This window comes from Dryobates pubescens, chromosome Z (assembly GCF_014839835.1).
Source record: "Dryobates pubescens isolate bDryPub1 chromosome Z, bDryPub1.pri, whole genome shotgun sequence".
NCBI classification, from domain to species: Eukaryota; Metazoa; Chordata; class Aves; order Piciformes; family Picidae; genus Dryobates; species Dryobates pubescens.
Genome location: NC_071657.1, coordinates 14,132,354 through 14,151,774, shown reverse-complemented (window position 1 = coordinate 14,151,774; position 19,421 = coordinate 14,132,354). Strand labels below are relative to the sequence as shown.

General features: G+C 40.6%; 1 protein-coding gene across 1 annotated transcript in view; it reads right to left on the bottom strand.

Annotated features, from left to right (window-relative positions):
* The window catches only part of DMXL1 (Dmx like 1), a 90,532-nt gene extending 77,737 nt beyond the window's left edge, over positions 1–12,795 (bottom strand). Inside the window, exons 1-2 of the mRNA XM_054178766.1 lie at positions 12,636–12,795; positions 1,843–1,968 (exon numbers count right to left, since the gene is read on the bottom strand). Coding sequence (XP_054034741.1) covers positions 1,843–1,968; positions 12,636–12,722 — 213 coding nt within the window. The 5' untranslated portion in view covers positions 12,723–12,795. The remainder of the gene's footprint in view (positions 1–1,842; positions 1,969–12,635) is intronic.
* Positions 12,796–19,421: the final 6,626 nt, after the last annotated feature.

Genomic DNA, 19,421 nt, shown 5'->3' with positions numbered 1-19,421 from the left:
TGGGGAGGGACTGTTTACAAGGGGATGGAGCACTAGGACAAGGCACAATTGTTTTCAACTAGAGCAAGACAGATTTAGATTGGACATTAGGAAAAAGTTCTTTACTATGACAGTGGTGGAACACTGGAACAGGTTGCCCAGGGAGGTAGTGGAGGCCCCATGCCCAGAGACATTCAGTATTAGGTTTGATGAGGCTCTGAGCAACCTGATCTAATTGGAGATGTCCCTGCCTACTTTTGAAGGCCCCTTCCAACCCAGAACATTCTATGATTCCATTCTGCAATAATTTGTAAAGTACAAATCATTTTCAATACTGCAACCTAAATAAGCTACATTATTTGCATTCTGCTTCTTCCTATAGATTTTAAAACAAACTAACAAGCAAAAAAGTCATTTGGAGATAAACTGAAGTGAAATCTGTGTGTAAATACTGATGAAGAAGCTGTAAAAAGAAATTCCACCCTTCAAACAGTGATCTGGAAATATATTGATTAGTCTGGCCAATAATTAGATTCCCAGCCATTCACTGCTCAGTATTTCAGCACTCATGCATCCAGTCTAACTGCCAACGGCAAACAGCACCATCTTGCTGAATCAAAATGACTACACAGACCTACTTCAGATATGAAATTTTTTTAAAGCTTAGTAACCTTGATAGTTTGATATATTCATGTATGTTGATTTGCAGTTCAAGGACAATTAGTCATTGAAATCCATGCAGAACTGTTACTATGCAGCCAAGATGACCTTGCAAACTTTCAGGGAAAAGACAAAGATTACTGTGATATGTGACCTGCAAGCATATTCCACCATCTGTTAAAATACATTCAGTGAACCCCAAAAAAACTTTCTAGTTTGCAGTGTAAATTGGAGAGGCACATGCAGTCTTTAGGACTGTAAGGTACCTACCAGAGACAGGGGAGAACATTTCCTCATTTTGATCTATCCTCCTTCACAACCATTACAAGAGGCAAATCTTAAAAAGCAGGAGCAGATGGTAGCTGGGGATCATCACAGACTTCACATGTAAATGTGAACTGGTTTCTGTGAAGAGCGTGTCCTAAGATGGGCACCAGAATCTAACCAAAGCTCACATCATTCCACACATCACTGCAAGCCTTATAAGTTGATCATGTAATCTCCTCACTATGAGCTTCAGGAAAGTAACGAAGTAAAAGTACCCTCTTATATGAGCCAGCAAGTATCAGACACAGTTCATAATGACTGGTAAATAGCTTAATCACACTGTGACATTGGGCTTCTTGGCTAATTTTTGTTTTGCTTTTCAGGGGGAGTTTTTGGGTTTTTTACAGTGACAGACCTCTGTTAAAAAGGACTTGAAACCTAGTAATGTCAACATTTCCAATCCAGTCTACCAACATAAAAAAGAAAAGATGAGAATTCAAGAAAGCAAAACCCTGGCCAAGAGAAATTCTGCACCTTGAAAGAGATTTTTTTCTAGATGACCTAACAGTGATTTCTGTAGAAGCATTCATGTGCTGCCAGCCACTAACACATCAAAGCATGTCAACGACATGCCAAATAATGTGCAGCCATAGCAAATCAAATACCTTTGCTATGATCTTATTCGCCTTTAAGACAAATTCTTGCTCTCTCTTCTATACAGCCTTCTGTGTATCTGTATCTTCCTATACTTCCCTAAGTATCTTCTACATTCTCACACTTATGGTTACTATTTCACTTCCACTGTGTTCCTTACCACACAAAGACATGAAGCACCTGGCCATTTTACAGTTTGCTCTTGTTCATTCACCTTTATTTGCAAGTACTGAGTCTTGCTTAACATGATGTTGCCAGAACATCAGAAACTGTTCTACATACCTTGCCTTGTTGCATTGAACAGTCCACACACCCCACTTGAATGTTTCCATGTTTTACTCCAGGGATTATCTGTAATCTTTCAAAGTCAGTTCCCAGTACCACAATATCACATCCTGATGCATATGCCTAAAAAAAAAAAAAAAAAATTAAGCAGAACTTTAGCTACTTACAGCATATCTATGCAGAGAAGTGCATCACAACACTTGAATAACAAGCAAACAGAGGTTTGAGACAGAAGATGCAAAAAAGAAAAGACAGGAGTTACAGAGACATCTAAGAGAAAAGAAAAAACATGAAGTGTAAAGTTGATGCAAAGTAGGAAAAGGTAGCATTTCATAGACTGGTGACAGAAGCATTTTAAAATATTTGTTTTTTGAGTGGGGAAAAGAACTGAGGAGCAAAAGCATTTAATAAGAAACTTAAAGGAAAACTTCGAAAGGTAACAGAATGAAGCTTAGTTATAGAGACACAAAACACTTGCTTTCCAACTTCTTGAGTCTCCTGTTACTGGCATTCCATAGATAAATTTTACTTTCTCTTGAATTTATAGTCACTAACTGATTTGATATATCTAACACAGAGCCAGCTGAGTATTGCAATGTCCAAGTCAAAATTTCTTCCTCTCTTAATTCAAGGTTTGTCAGAAACTAACCACAGGTTAACATGTAAAGAAAGATTAAACAATGGAGAAACTTGTGGAAACAATAGTGAACAGAACAAGCCTGAGACCATAGCATTCAAGGATCAAAGGAATGCACATCCATTCAAAAGTTAGGCCAGCAACAAACTTAAAACCAGAAACACTAGTATTGTTAGAGGAGAGAACAACAACAGGGCCAAAAATGTCATTTTATGGCCAAAGATTCACAAGCACAAAAGTCTGTAATAACCGCAGACGGAAGATTTCCATGTATTGATATAAATGATCATGCCTTATACAAGAAACTGGTGAGGGTTGGGTATATTAACTAAAAATAATTTTTACTTGAAAAAAAAACAATTAAAACTGGAATGCTAGATTTACAGACTTGAAATTTGATGATCATGTTTCAGGTGTTTCATGCAAAACAGTACTTCTACCAAAACCTGACCAAGACTATCATACGTTACTTACATTAAAATTAATTAAATAAAATTAAAAATGCAGAGATTTCTGTCCAAAGACAGATTTCCACACAAAGACTTCAGTGGTATTTCAGAAAACCACCTCACCCAGAAGACTTGCAGTCCCCATCCTCAGTTGATGTTCATTTACTGCTCTCCATCCAGCAGACCACCAGCCACCCTTAAAATAACTTGATAACTGAAAACCATCTATAATGCTTCTTCAGACTAAATGTAACTATACATTTATTTATGACCCCTTATTTTTGGTCAAGTTGTTGAGCTCCTTCTTGTCTTGACTCCTCTTAGCTTCACAAAGAGGTTCAAAGAGTGCAATTCCTCTTGTCAAAAGAGCAGTATTTACAACAAATCGACATAATAAACCACAGGCTCCTAAGCTGTCTAATTTAAAACTCATTACAAAAGAACAGACTGAGTAATATTTTTTGTTCAAATAGTAACATGATTATTTTAATATCACAATGACATGAACTTTGGACCTGTTCCTCACAGAATATTTTCTTTAGGTAAAAACCATCTCACCTGGTGACTCACTGATAAAGTCCATAGTTCACTTGATAAAGGTTAGTTAGAAGTACCATATAAACAATTTTTCTCCCAAATGCATTTCGTAGAATTTGGTGTTCCATATGGAGGCAATTTTAAGGAGGGACAGGGGAGTGTCAAAGACAGTATGAAGCCCATCTGCTCTTTCATAATCTGTTCTAGGGCTCATCAGCATATTATTGACTTACTACATTTTCTCCTGTCTGGTTCTCTCCAATTCTAGCTTCAAAAGGAAGCCTAAGATCATGCAGACATAACACTGCAGTATTTCCATGATGGTGAGCAAGAACTTCTCTATACAGTAACACATACCATCAGCAGCTATCCTAAAGTTCTTTGCTTTAATGAGATGAAGAATTCAACCAGTTTTAAGATAGAGTAAGTCCTGAGTACCCTTGATGTTTTGTACCAGAAGAGCTCTAAAGTAACTACCAAACACTACATACTGGAACCTTTGGGAACTCATGTATTCATCAATGTATCAGGAATAAAGACTTCAAACAGTATCAGAACTCTTGTCATCTCCTGCTAGCCCAGGCTTGTGTTGTACAGCAGTAGCTCAAACACATGTGCCTAGACTTGCTGTTTCCTGATAACATACTTTTATGAATACAAACCCAAGAGCTATATGCCTCCTCTCTTCAGCTATGCTTCAATATGCCTATTATTTTATGTTTAACACTAATTTCTTGCCCAACTTAAGTGTTGCATGTTTTTAGAAAGTTTGTCACTGAGGGGTGAATTTTCTGAAGAACAGCTGGGGAATATCTTCTCATCCTAATGGTTTTCAGTTCTAAAATTAAGTGCACTCCTAAGAATCCAGACCAGGATGAGGCAAGAGGAGTGCCCTCTGAAATCTTAGTCATGAAAAAAAAAAATCAGAGCAGAGCAGATCAGAGGAGGTTGGAAAAGACCCTTGAGATCATCACATCCAACCCACCATCCAACAGTACCTAATCAACTAAACCATGTCACCAAGCACCCCATCCAGTCTCTTCCTAAACACCTCCAGTGATGGTGACTCCACCATCTCCCTGGCAGCCCATTCCAATGGCCAGTCACTCTTTCTATGAAGAACTTCTTCCAAACATCCAGCCCAAACCTCCCTTGGTGCAGCTTGAGACTGTATCCTCTTGTTCTGGTGCTGGCTGCCTGGGAGAAGAGACCAATCCCCACCTGGCTACAACCTCCCTTCAGGTAGCTGCAGTCAGCAATAAGGTCTCCTCAGAGCCTCCTCCTCTCCAGGCTAAGCAACCCCAGCTCCCTCAGCCTCTCCTCATAGGGCTTGTGCTCCAAAGCCCTCAACAGCTTTGTTGCCCTTCTCTGGACACGTTCCAGCAACTCAACATCTTTCCTAAACTGAGGGGCCCAGAACTGGACACAGTAAAGTCACTCTATCCTTATGTTCTGGTAATTCTCCACATTGTCTGAAAGAAATTGACATTCAAGGAAAAAAAGAATCACTTCTGACATCAGCCTGCTCAAATGGATTAGATCATACTTGGTCATAGTAGCTTCCTAATCCCCAATAAAATGCAGAAACATTGACTAGCTGTTAAGCCTACACAGCTGATCTGCCCCTTGAGAGGCAGGGGTTGGGGTAGAAGGCACAAAAAAACTTCAAACAAAACAAAATCACCACAAAATAATTTAAATAAATAAATAAATCCACAAAACCCAACACAAACAACAAACACACACTACACCACCAAAATATTTTCAAAGACCTTCCAAATATACCTACTGCCAAGCAGAAGTTTGATGACTTGGAGGCTATTTTTGATGTCCAGTCAGTGGTTGCCTGTAGGAGAACTACAATTTCAAAGGCAAGGGCTATAGAGGGGAAAGAAACTATATACTTCAAAGAAATGAAATGTCTGAATATCACAGAATATATCTGGTTGGAAGAGACCTTCAAGATCATCCAGACCACCTTTGACCCAATACTGCAAGGTCAAGACTAAACCATGTCCTTATGCACAGTCCACACTCTGCTTAAACACATCCAGGGATGGTGACTCCACCACTGCCCTGGGCAGACCATTCCAATGCTTGATAACCCTGCCATGGAAGTATTTCCCAATAGCCTCCCCTTCTGCAGCTTGTATCCATTTCCTCTACTCCTGTTGCTTGTCACCAGGGAAAAGAGTCTGGCCCCTTCCTCACTTCAACCTCCTTCCAGGTAGTTGTAGAGAGCAATAAGGCCTTCCTCTTCCCCAAACTGAACAATACCAGCTCCCTCAAGCCACTCAACAGAATATAACAAAGCTGTTTGGCAAATCCAGCTGCAACAGGTTCCCTTTTCTACTGCTGATTATCATCCCAAACCCATTACTTCTCACACTGAAAATGCACTTTGAGAGGGAAGCTTGATAGTTCTCCTACAGTGTCCTGTCTTTGGCTCTCTGCTGTCCTTACTGCAACTCATCCGTTAGACTGTCTCTGGGCAGAGAAATCCTCATATGCACTCACTGCAACTCAGATGCCAGTTCTGAATGTGGTTTCCAACCAGCAGAACCTTATAAAGACACTGCTCTAAAAAACAAGGGCACAAAACTAATTTTACACTTACATTTCTTTCAACTCAGCAAACTGTATTAAATATTTTGGCATAATATAATGGAAAGTCTGTAATTGAAAGTAAGGAATACTTTATACATCCTAAGGTCTCTCAGACACAGTACAAATTAATTCTGCCTACCAGTCAATGTCATCTACTTTCCACTGCAAGACCTTGTCCACAATAGTTTGCATGTCACTCATTTCATTTGATGGAAGCTGCTGAGATGGCATTTTTATGTACACAACACAAGAAAAAATGTTAAATCAAGTGTTCATCATGTGTATGGCAAGAAGCAACTTCAGAGTATAAGGATTTCTTGTATCTATACCCTTGTCTACATTGCCTAGTCCTTGGGGAGGCACTGATAGGAGAAGGGAGAAAACATATCTAGTAAAGAATTCCTAAACACCAACTAATTTTACAATAACAATAAAACCCTAAGATGCCTTTTTAAAGCAAGTGAAGCCTCCAATTCTGATAATAGAATAGAATAGAATAGACCAGACCAGGTTGGAAGAGACCTTCAAGATCATGGTGTCCAACCCATCAACCAATCCAACCCACCTAAACAACTAAACCATGGCAATTTTGGCAAGCCATTAAAGCCTTTCACCTTAAAAATGTCCTAGAACAGTTATATGAAAGTTGTATTTTGCACAATGGGTCAAGCAGACAATGTTGACATTATCACATTCTTGGAATGTTTATTAAACAATGCTTTGTTCTTCTGTTACACAAATAAACAAGATAAAACTGGTTCATGCTGCATGAATGCGGATTTCACTAGCTGTTGACACAGCAAAACAAGCCTGAAATTAGGAAGTGAAAGATGTTTCAGACCTGTAAAAATAAATATGATTTTGCATGCAGTACTGGATTTTCACACGATTTCTACCTATTCTTTTAATCAGATGTCGGGTTTTATTTCTAAAACCTGTTTTGGTGGGGAATATTAACAGATGTTTGACCAGAACAGTGACTTAATGCATAATACTTTTAACAAAAAAACAGAATACACAGTTACATGAACCATCTTCATTTCTTCCTAGAGTGAAAGCCCAATGCAGTTTTAAAAACAGAGAATGATACTGACAAACCAGACTCTACTGTCAACAGAAAAAAGCAAATGAGCAGAGAGGTCTTGAGCACTTACACAGCACCTTTACAGCAATTATTTTTCCTTTATACTTAACCCTCTTTATCTGTTTCTTCTACATACTGACAAAAGTTTGCCAAAGTTTCTGCTACAGTTACATCTGGACTGATGTATTGTCTTGCACAACTTGCACAAACTTTATTTAACCTACATCTCTTACATGTAGGGCACAGGTACACCTACCATAAATTGCCAGCTATTATCCACAAGTGAATGCATTAGCATGTGTGCACACCTACACATTTATAAAGTTATATAAACACAAGCAAATGTATATGAGACAAATACAAAGACTACAAAGACAAAGCAGAACAACTCTGCACTGGCCCCAAGGTCATACAGAACTACTTATCTGAAGTGCATATAGGACCGTATTTAACAGTACACAGTAACCTACTGAGAAACGTTCCCTTCTCATCATAGCTACACTGAAATCTTACCAGTATAGCTGTCACATCTTCTTTTGTTTCACAACTGATTTGCTTACTGTATCAAGAGTTAATTCTCAAGTCACAGCATGACCATTTCTACCACTGATGGGTTTCAGGGGTTCTTACCTCCCCTGCAAATGGAACAAAGCAAGTCACAAAAGAAAGCCAAGACTCACTATCAAATTGACCGATTAAAAGGTTTTACTGAAAATCTACAAGAGCTGAATGATATTTCTGTGTCATGTTTGAAAGTGGAAGTTTACAACAGGTGTTTTTATGACTTTTACAACCACAAAAAGAGCTATTTCCATGAAAGAGTAGACTGCAAACCAAAGTTCACATACAAAACAAACACACACACCCCGAAACAAACAAAACTACACAGAAAACCAGAAAACCTCACTTTAATTAATTATATTTGGTACCTGTTCATTCTTCTGAACTAAGCACACTAAAAAAAATACATTCAGAGCCTCGTGGACTAAATACTGTTTATATACAACAGAAATAGGCACAGTAGGCACATGTGGGACAGTATTATTTACTTGTGTCTCATGTCTATTACTTTTACCCCCCTTCCTCACCAGTTCCTCAGAAAAATTTACACTGCAAGTAATTCTTAGGAAAAGAAAAAAAAAATCAAAGGCAAATAAATCTTTTAAGCAGGTGATACTCCAATAAGGTCTGCTTTTCTCCTTTGTACAAAATGGTCAACATAAAAAAAGTACAGTCACACTAACCCACATGGTATCTCTCTGAATTTAACAAAGTATTTCTTTCACTAAGAAGATTAATTAAATGCAAGAAATACTCCATCGTGCTTGGACAAACAAACAAAAACACCCACACATTCTAATCTACCAAAAGTACTTAAACTAATATACATCTCCAAGTAGCAAATTGATTTGCCACACATTTAGAATCAAGTCTCACAGAACTGCACTTTTCATTGAAGTGCAGAGATTTTGTCTTTGTGATTTTGTCTTCTTGTGATTTGGGGGGGGGGGGGGGGGGGGGGGGGGGGGGGGGGGGGGGGGGGGGGGGGGGGGGGGGGGGGGGGGGGGGGAGGGGGGGGGGGGGGTGGGGGTTGTGGTGGTTTCTCTTTAGACTAATTCCATTTAAAAAATAATTCCTTTCCTAAGTTCAGAATAAGCTAGCTGGAACATGGAGAAGAAAAAAGAAAAGAAAAAAAATTCAAGTAATTTCCTCTCCTTTTCTTAATCATAATCAAGAAACAGGTGTAAACAGTGTCATAGGTACTTTTCTTGACTATAGATATGGAGTTCTAAATACAAAGATAAATACACAGAAAATTCTGCGTATTTTCTAGACAGATAGTGACAATTTTATTGAGTCACAGAATCTACTTTTATTTATTAAAAAACTGTTAAGCTGGAAAATCTTCATATTTCAATATTCTCAGAAAATTCATTGTGGCCTTTACCAACTGTCCAAACACATTATCTTCCAAGTGCTCTTCAACTTAACACTTAAAGTTCACAGCTTTATCATCATGCAAAGCAAGTCTTAAGTTCAGGAGGAGTTTAATCACACACAGATAGGAAATCTGTCCAGAAAAGACTTTAGTTGCATTGACATAAATCTTCACATGTATCTTCCTTGCTATTTTCCCACCTATAAGTCACTGATTTGTGACCTCCATTACAGTCTAGAGATTTGTGCTTGTGAAGTTGCTGCTGTTCACAGCGATTATTTTTTTTCCCTTCTTATGCTACTTGGGAAAAAAGCACAGAAGCAGAACCAAACAAACAAAAATGCACAAAGCCAACCAGCACAAAAGTGGTCTCTGTGCTGGCTTAGCTAGTAACTTAAATACTACTCTGCAGCCGTGATGTGATGAACTCCATGAACACAGTAAATAAATTGGTTTTCACTCAATTGAAAGGATGTATTCCACTGTGAACAAGTACACGGAAACAAAACTATTTCAAGAGAAGCACATAGAGAGGAAATAGTTAAATTCTGACTTCTGAGGGCCAAGTTCTCATTCATTTAACACAACATGCACCCTCAGAGATAAATAACAGACATGCTTCTTGTGTTATCTTGACACTTATGAGCCTTTTTTTGTACATAATAAAAGACATGCCAAACCCTCTTTATCAGTATTCTCGCCAAGGAAGCTCATGCTCCACCTGACATTTCACATCCTAAAAAAAACGTAAGGCCAGAAGAACAAACATGCACAATATTGGTACAGGTATCTCAATACCAGCTTAAATAGACCTACAAATATTCCAAAAGCTACATGCCATTCAGTGGGCATGGGCACGTCTAATTTTGCTGTTTAGCGGAAGAATCTGTTAATTTCATCTTAAAAATGTAATGTTTAAGTACTTTTACATATTATATAAAATATAATATGTAATATATATTATTTGTATATATTATATACAAAATATATATATATATATATATATATATAACTTACATATTCAGTACATCAGACAACATTCTGAACCATATTGTATCCAAAACAATCAAGGTACTGCAGATCAAGTTGTCTTGTCAGGCAAAGGTAACTCACTCCACCTATACAGCACATAATCCTGAAACACCAAGTCCTATGTGTTCTCAACCATGAAAACCAGAAGCATGCAAGTTTGCTGAGACATGTTTTAGGTTGTTTTCCATATCTAAGGTATCTTTCACGATATTAACACTGAAAACCAACACTTACATCTTGTGCTTGTATCACAACTTCAAACACAGGAAATAACTCTCCATTTTCCTTGCTGGATTTTCTAAGTCCAATATTGCTTTATAAAATGGCAGAAATTAACTTTGGCATGCTTCACGTTCTGAGCAATCTTGTGAACTTGACATAGCATTATAAAATGAATAACATCCACAAAAAAACCACCACCCTGACACAGTTAAGGATCTTTCTGTCAGCAATTTTAAACTGGAGAAAAAGAAATCCATTGTAACCTTCTGGGAAAGGACAAAACAAAGGAAGATGAATGTGCCTTTAGGAAACATTGTTACTATATTTATGTTAAAATAGCTCTTGTGAAACAGAGACCATAGAAACAGTTACTGAAAACTGCACTTCCCAGCCACTCCTACCTTACAGATTCTTGCTCTTCTTAGCCATTAGGGAGCTCTAACACTTTTGAGAAGTTAGATTGTAACAGGCAGGGAGCAGTTCTGTGACATTAATAACTCGATTTTCCTCACAAAAGAATAAAGCCAAAATGGGAAACTTATGAGAACATACTTTAAAAGCTTACTAGCGTTTAACTGTAAAGCATCCTACCAGATTGGTTTCCCACCACTGATGGGTCTTTAATATTGCTGGATATGCAAAATCAGAAAGTTTGGCACAGCTGAAATTTGAAGTCTCAAGTGCTGGAGCTTAAGAACTCTCCCAACATGAACTTCATTTTTGTTTGTTTGTTTTGTTTGGGTGGGTTGGTTTTTTGTTTTACATAGAATACATAGAATAGAATACATAGAATAGAATACATAGAATAGAATACATAGAATAGAATACATAGAATAAACCAGGTTGGAAGAGACCTTCAAGATCACCACGTCCAACCCATCAACCAATCAAACACCACCCAAACAACTAGCCCATGGCACCAAGCACCCCATCAAGTCTCCTCCTGAAAACCTCCAGTGATGGCGACTCCACCACCTCCCCAGGCAGCCCATTCCAATGGGCAATCACTCTTTCTGTATAGAACTTTTTCCTAACATCTAGCCTGAACCTCCCCTGGCGCAGCCTGAGACTGTGTCCTCTTGTTCTGGTACTGGCTGCCTGGGAGAAGAGACCAACATCCGTCTGTCTACAACCTCCCTTCAGGTAGTTGTAGAGAGTAATAAGGTCACCCCTCAGTCTCCTCTTCTCCAGGCTAAGGTTTTGTTTGTTTGTTTTTTGTAAGCAGCACATCACCAGACCAAACTGCAAATAAGGGAGTCCCCAAAGCCTCCCTAAAACTGGGGAAGCAGTTCTAGGATACTTTGCACAGTGACTGTACCCTACCATCAGTACCAGCACCTCACTACTGCTGCAGAGCCAAGTTGCAAGCAGCTGAACTTAACCATGTAGCCCAGATGGACAGGAAAAAGTAATCTTGCATTTCTACCTATCATTCTCCTGAAAAACTCAAAATTACCCTGTGCGTAATCAGGGGCAGCTAAGAACGGTAAGGTTAAAAACGCCCACGCGTGGCACACTCAGAAACTTTGCTGTGTCTTATTACATTCTTCTTCAGCCCAAAAGGGAAGGCAGTAAGGGTATGTTTTGGAAGGAAGGGGGAAAGAAAAACACCACAGAAGCCTGTTTACACAACACAAGGGAAAGGGAGGAAAATGACCGCTAATAAAAGGCTTTAGCCTTTACTAAACAGTGCCAAGTCTTTTTAATCCCCAGTGCAAACACCGACAGGGTGCTCAAAAACGGTTTTACAATCTTAACGCGGCATTTCCAGACCTTTTTAAGCCACAGTCAGGAAGGATTTTAGCGACATGCCCGACTGAGGGCGAGACCTGGAATTCCCTTCCACAGAAAGTCGCACGTCCCAGCTGCCGTTTATGTCATCTTCTCCCAAAGCCACGACACCCTGGCACTGACAAACCCCGCCACGGTGTCCGTGCAGGGCACCGCACTCGCCCCGCGATCCTTCCATCCCTGCCCGGCCGGAGCGGCCGCCCGCACCCTGGAGCTCGGGAACGGCGGCCAGCCTGGGAAAGTTTCGCACGTCCCGCGTCCCCCACCCTGCTCCGAGCAGGTGCCGCAGGCCCTTCGGGGGAGCCCTCCCACGGAGGCTGGCAGCGCTGCTACCAACCGACGGCATTACGGGGGGCGAGAGGCCCCGCTCCAAGGGCCGGCTGCTGCCACCGTGCCTGACGCAGCCGCTTTCGGCGGCGGCTCGGGCGCCGGGAAGCGCGGCGCTAGAGGGGCGGGCCCGGCGGAGGCGCCAGGGCCCCGGCGACGACTCACCGTGAAGGGCTGGTCGTGCAGGCTCCCCACGGAGAAGCAGTTGTCCCCGGGGTTCACAGCCCCCGTGAGCACCTGGTGCAGGTTCATGACGAAAACGCGCCGCCAGCGCGCCTGCCCCTGCCGCAGTTCGGCCGCCACTCGTCCCGCGGGCGGCGGAGGCGGCGGCGGTGGCGGCGGCTCATACTGCGGGGCGGAGCCGAGCAGGGCGGGGCGGGGCGCGGGGGTGCGGCGCCCCCTGACACCGGCCTCGCCGCCTGCCCGCGCCCTGCCGCCGCCCCGCCCAGCTGCCGCGCCGGTCCAGCTCTCGCGAGAGCGTGATGCGGAGTCAGCGCCACTGTCGCCGCTACTGTCAGCGCCGTCCTGGCCCCCCGACGCTACCGACTGCTTCCCTTGGGCCTGGCCAGCAGGTCGGCTGATCCCAGCCGCGGCGGACGGGCAGGGGATGAGCGAGGAGCCGGGTCCTGCGGATGTACCCCGCCGGCAGGCTGTGGCCGAGTCGGCTCTTTTGCGTAGTCCAGAATTGCGCGGGGCCACTCGGGCACCTTGTGTGGTGGCTTGATGAACTTAACATTCAAATGGCCTCGGAAAGTGCTGCCTCTGTAAGAAATGCTGCAGTGGGGCCGATGCAGCTGAGCTGGGGCTGAAGGAGGACTCGAAAGTTGTCATCCTGCCGCTCCTGAAGCCTGGCTTCAGCAGCCCGTGAGGGCACCTCACCGTCACCGCTGAATAGACGTCCAGACTGAGGCTTCTCCTAGCTGTGAGAAGGAGCAACCCTTCCCTCTGCTGCATCGAGGATACTTTTGTGCCTCGTTACTTTCACATCGTTCCACTGCAACTAGTTTTTCTTACTCCATCAGTGGCTCACAGAAACTTCCATTGCTTGTGTTTTCCTTCACAGACCACAGCTCCCACGTTTACTTTTCATTCTTACCCTACTTCAGTATAGAATACTAAAGCCGCTTTCTGTCCTTCAGTTGTTCTAAGAAATAATACAAAATCAAAATGATTTCACGATGTGTGGGCATGAGGCATAACTTCGTGTCATGCCCCACAATATTTATAATGGGATACTATGCATCTGCATGCAATGCCTTGTCCTCTTGTGTTACTTTTCCAGCCATTGTGCAAAGTCAAGCTCCTACCCTTACAGGTACAGTGTCTCACGTTTCATTTTAGGAAATACAAGATTTAAATCCTTTGACAAGCAGATAGAAAAGCATTTTGCTGTAACACTGACTGTTGCAATAATTTATGCAAATAATAAGATTTCTCCTATTGTCTAAAGTCTTCTGATGTGAGAAAAATCCATCAAATTTGGCATTGCATACATTCCTTCAAATAACTGTGTTTTTCTCATGCTGGCTATGACCTGCTGTCACATTAATCACCTTTGGTTTGCAAATCATCAAAAAGTTTATCATATTACCCTAGTAAGTTACCTTATTCTTCTATCCAGCTTTCCTTCAGTTTGATGACCTTTCTCACTTGTCTTGCAACATCTAGGACAAGAGGAAATGGTCTCAAATTGCACCAAGGGAGGTTTAGGTTGGGTATTACAAAAAACTTCTTGACTGAAAGGGTTCTTAAACACTGGAACAGGTGGTGGAATCCCCATCCCTGGAAGTGTTTAAAGACACAGATGTGGTGCTGAGTGACATGGTTTAGGACCAGACTTGGTATTTAGGTAATGGTTGGACTTCATGATTTTAAAGGTCTTTTCCAGATGAAACGTTTCTATGATACTATCTGTGAAATCGGCCACAGACAAGTTACATATGTACATTTTATTGTTGGGCACTGACAAATTTCAGCTCTGGCCTGCATGGTTTCATACTGCACACAATTATGTTTTTTTTAAAAGAAGCTTAAAATGGTTCAATACAATTTAAAATGTTTTCATGCATCATGTTATTGACAAAAGCATACAGGATAGTTTTGCTCAGAATTTCACAACTTGACAGGCATCAGAAGGTAAAAACAAATCTCAGAAAGTTCATAACCACCACAAAACGTTTCCTCTGCTTTTTTTTTTTTTCCCCATTTTGCATATCTTTCTCACCTCAGTAACCACTTTTTCCAAACAGCCCTTTGTTTCACCTTTCACTCGGAAGTATCTGACAGAAAAGGCGTTGAGTTTGCCCTGCAGGATTACAGTATGCCGTCACAAGCTCCTTTCTGCTGTTTTGTCCCATAACCTCAGTACATCTTCCTTCTTTGAGTCTTTCAGAGGCTGTAAATCTTCTCACAAGTTGCTGACTCCTGTCACTCACAACTGCTGCTAAACATGCTCCATCAGTCCTTGCTTCTGGCTTTTTAAAGGGGCACTAAACAAAATATCCTCAATACCAGACTAGCAGAAGACAGGAAACACTATCACTTCCCAGTGCTTTAACATACAGTGACTGTTCCAACTGACTGCTAGAACCTCATCATCTGTGCATGCATAGGAAGGCTTGGAAGTGAATGATGTACTGGGTTTTGGATATTGACCAAAGGTTTACTTTTTCAGTAACAATGAGGCCTTTGAGAGCTCCAAAAAGCAATACAAAGTATATATATGTGTATTTTTCATTAGTGAAACCCACTTGTATTTCCCTAATAATGTCCAAGGAAAGTACAAATGAGAATTTTAGATTGTCCACCCGAAAGTCTCCTTTGAAGTTCCAAATTGCACCTCTGGAAAGCAAATCCATATTAACGACATGCTCCAGTGTAATGCAGTATAAATTTGATGTATGCTTGTAAATTCTTTCACTTAAACAAGGACAATTATATACTTCGTGTTCTTTTTGTACAATAAACACCCATGAGTCACTTATTAACTGCAGTGAGCTCACTTGTGTCAATGATACACAGGCAGCTTTGAAAGAAGTTGGTATTTTGAAAGTGGCATATTTAGAGTTTGTCTACAGCAATGTCTGGAAATTGTTGTTTCCTTTCCTGATTTCTTAATATAAGCTACAGGCACTTAATACTCCTTTTTTTCTTTCTATATTTTTTTCCCCCTCTGAAATAATTTATTATATGAAATTCATTATATTTTAACTTGCTTCTACAAAAACAATGGACTGCAGCCAGGAAAAACTGTTCCACCTCATATACTCTTTGACCTTGTCTTTGTTGCCCTTGACCTTTCTGCAGGACTTCTTTGGTTTATGAATTCCCAAGGGAATATCTGACCTTAGTGAGATCAAGAGAAAAATACTCTTACTGATCTCCTCAAGATCTGGAGTTCCCCTCTGTGCCCACATTAGGAATCAGTTGAAGAAGTACCTGATTCTCTTCTTAAGCTTTGAAGACTTCTGTCTGTGTAAAAAGAGTCAAAACACAGTGTAGCATCTTGGGGAAACATGAAATGCATAAACACAATAGAGTCCTGAACAGTTGATAACTTTGTGAAAGCTTTCTTTGCAAAATGCTTGCTTTGCTCATGTCTTTAGTATCCCAAGTTTTATTATCTGTAGCCTGCAGGATAGAGTGATTTTATATTTATTTATTTATTTATTTATTTTTAACCTGTTTTCAGTTGGTGAAAGACATTTTGTAACAGCTTATCTTACTGACACATCTCTTAAAAGGTACAGTGCAGTACATTCTCTTTAACTTCAGTGATTTTGATGGATGAAGGAGATGTAACCTGACTGGTATGCTTTCTTGCAGGACATTAGTAAAGATGTTTTGGGTTATTCAGTTCATCTTTTATTTGGCTTTTGGTGCTACTGCTATTTTACAAGCTCAGAGTATCTTCAGTATTTTCCAAGGTAAAAGCCAACCATTGTTTCAGGCACTTCAGGCTTGCAAATTAACAGTTAACGATCTTTCAAAATTATCAGGCATATTCAGAGCTGTACATTCATTCCACAGACTGAGATTAAAGCTGCTTTTGAAGAGAACCATTAAAGGGATCCTGGATAATACATTACATTACCATTTATCTAGAAAATATTCTGTGGTCATTGACAGTGAAGGATGCTAGGCTGATCTTCATCTTGAGCCAGGGCAGCAGAGTGGCCCTAGGGAAGCTGCTTATAGATCACTCCCTTATGGCTTCCCCAGAAGGCTACTGCCAGGCCATGGGGCAGTACAGCAGCAGGGCTGTGAGAGTCAAGCAGGCTGCTTCAGCATGGAGCCACTGTGCAAAATAACCTGCTGGTGGACTCTGTGGTGCATGGCTGAGAAGACCTTGCATAGCACATAGGAGTCCAGCCCTAGTGCAAATGCTAAACAGTGCCAGTTTCCAGAGGCATCAGTCAGATTTTAAATGTCATCAGTCTCACCAGGGACAGGCTACTTTTTGTGCAATAGTCAGTATTCTGGAAATTACTGAGCCAGGCTTCCTCCACCCATACAAAGAAGCCCTTTCAGCTGGTTTGTTCTTTGTTTACCTGGGAAACTATCTAGCCTTGAAGAAGTTGCTCTGACTGCTCACATGCTGAACTCAAGGCTGCTCATGTATAATCCTGTTCCTTCAAACTCACATGAGAGGCCACTGAAATACACATTATGCAGTGCTATGTACCAAAGTCTGTTTGTCCTTTTTATGTAAAAATGAAATATTCATTAAATCTAGTATTTTTTGAGATCCTGCCAATTTCAGGTTGAGCTCAGTACTAAATTTTCTGCTGTTGTTGTTTACTATGAACTATTAAATATGTAAATAAATAGATAGGCTCCAGGTTAATCTAATGAATATGCTATCCATACAGCCAGTCTTTTCTAATAAAGAATATTCCATCATATATTCTGAACTTTCATACATGCTTTCCATATCATAAGAGTGACAACCTTTATAAGCATCCCCAAAAAATTCCTTTCATGTTTGGATCAAGTGTTTGGATGCATATGTTCCCAAACTGATTGTCAGAATAGCTCCACAAATCTATTCCATAGGGATGTTTGTATTTAGGCCTCTAAAATGGCTTAGGATTCTCAAGGGCTAGCCTGGGAAAAAAAACCCAAACAACCAAAACAAACCAAAAAAACCCTCACCCAATTATTTTTCAACATTTTGCCTCTTTAAGGTTCTTCATTGTTAGATTTTATCCTTTTGAGAGGGTGGTGTGAGCGTGTGACAGGGGAGTGGTTATTTGGGAGGGTGGTGTGAGCGTGTGACAGGGGAGTGGTTATTACCCATATCTATATAAAAATGTAGGCCGACAGCTGTTCACATACAAACCACACTAGCCTGCTGTTCTATCCTGTTGCAGTGCAACTGAAGTATAACCTATTTTCCCCACAAATGTGTACACTCCCTCTTATCTCACAGCGACTTTGTGAGGTAGTTTTCATTCTTTTGCCAGTAGTTTTAGTGGTATGCTGTGAAAGCTCACAAGCTGTTCCTTTTCTGCTTGCTACAGTTCAACAATGGAGCTACGTTCCGCTGCTCAGGAGTTTATATACACCTATGCAGGATGCCTGACCAGCCAGGTATAGTTGCCTTTTTAATACTAATATTACCTTTTTTTTATGTTGTTTTTACCCCTCAAAGTAAAGAAGAGAAAGCAAGAGCAAACAAATGAAGGAGAGCTTGTCTTTGTGTTACAAAAGTGCCTTCCACTCTTCGTAGCTCAGTAAAAAACATAAACCCAAAGGTGCTCAGACTAACAAAACCAACATTTCAGCCTGGTGATTGATTTGCAGCTGACTGCTATATGCTGAGTGGCACTGTAGTTACTGATTATCAGTGTAACTAACCACTCTTAAAAGAGCTTGAAAGGAGATATCAAACATGCTGTCTTTCTCATCACTTAGTCACCGGTATGTCAACTGTTTAACTGCTAATAACGTGTTTGGTGTTTTTATAGGGGTGAATTATATTGAAACATCTTCCATTTATAAAAAATTGTAAGACTTTCTAAAACAGTTGCTGACAGGATCTTAAATGCACATTTTAAGACATATTTAAAGGTGGTGGCTGGTCTGTCAGTACCAGCCTGTTTTGCAACTAAAGAAAATTACTTTTCAATTAGATTAAAACACATACAGGCACATACACACACAAAAGTACAAACAAACAAGCAAAAAACCACCACAATTTCCTTGGTTCAATTTTCCTGTGAATATAATGTGTCACTGTGTTTTATGAAGACTGTGACTTTCCTGAAACAGCACGTGGTTTTTGTGATGTAAACTGCTTAATATACCCAAGAGTAATAATTCTTTCTTGTGACTTTTCCTCCACCACGTATTGTACACTCCACCTCAATGGACTGATTTTATTTACTGTTGAGTCAATATTTACCACTTTGCTACTGCCTGCGCTAGTTTTAATCCCTGTCTGAGCAACTGAATGGTACCATGATCTTTGTAAAGCATTTAGGTCTTAATCCTGTCATATTCAGTGAGTTTCTAGTGAAAGTTGAGGGTATTCAAAACGCCAAAGTATTGACATGGAAGTCTAATTGCAAAAACCATGTGTAACAGAGCAGATCTAAGAAATACCATCTAGTTTTCCATTTTGATTCTTCTTGTAGCATACCATTATTTGTTTGTACATGGATTTTAAAATTTCATTGCAGAGGCTTATCAGGAAATATTTTTTCTCTATGAAATGCTTGATTTCACTGATGGCAGTTGGCACGGGCAATGGCAGGGTTTCCTCATCTCTTGTAGCTTCTGTTAGTAGGAAGGATTGTAAAACAGGAGGGGGCGAGGGACTACACAGAGTAACTATGGAAAAGAATTATCTCAGGTGCTTTGATAAGATAAAGGACTCTGGTATTGCTGATAATCACACACCAATGTTTGGTGGAGTAAGCAGCAGCATCACTGGAAAGGGGAAAATAC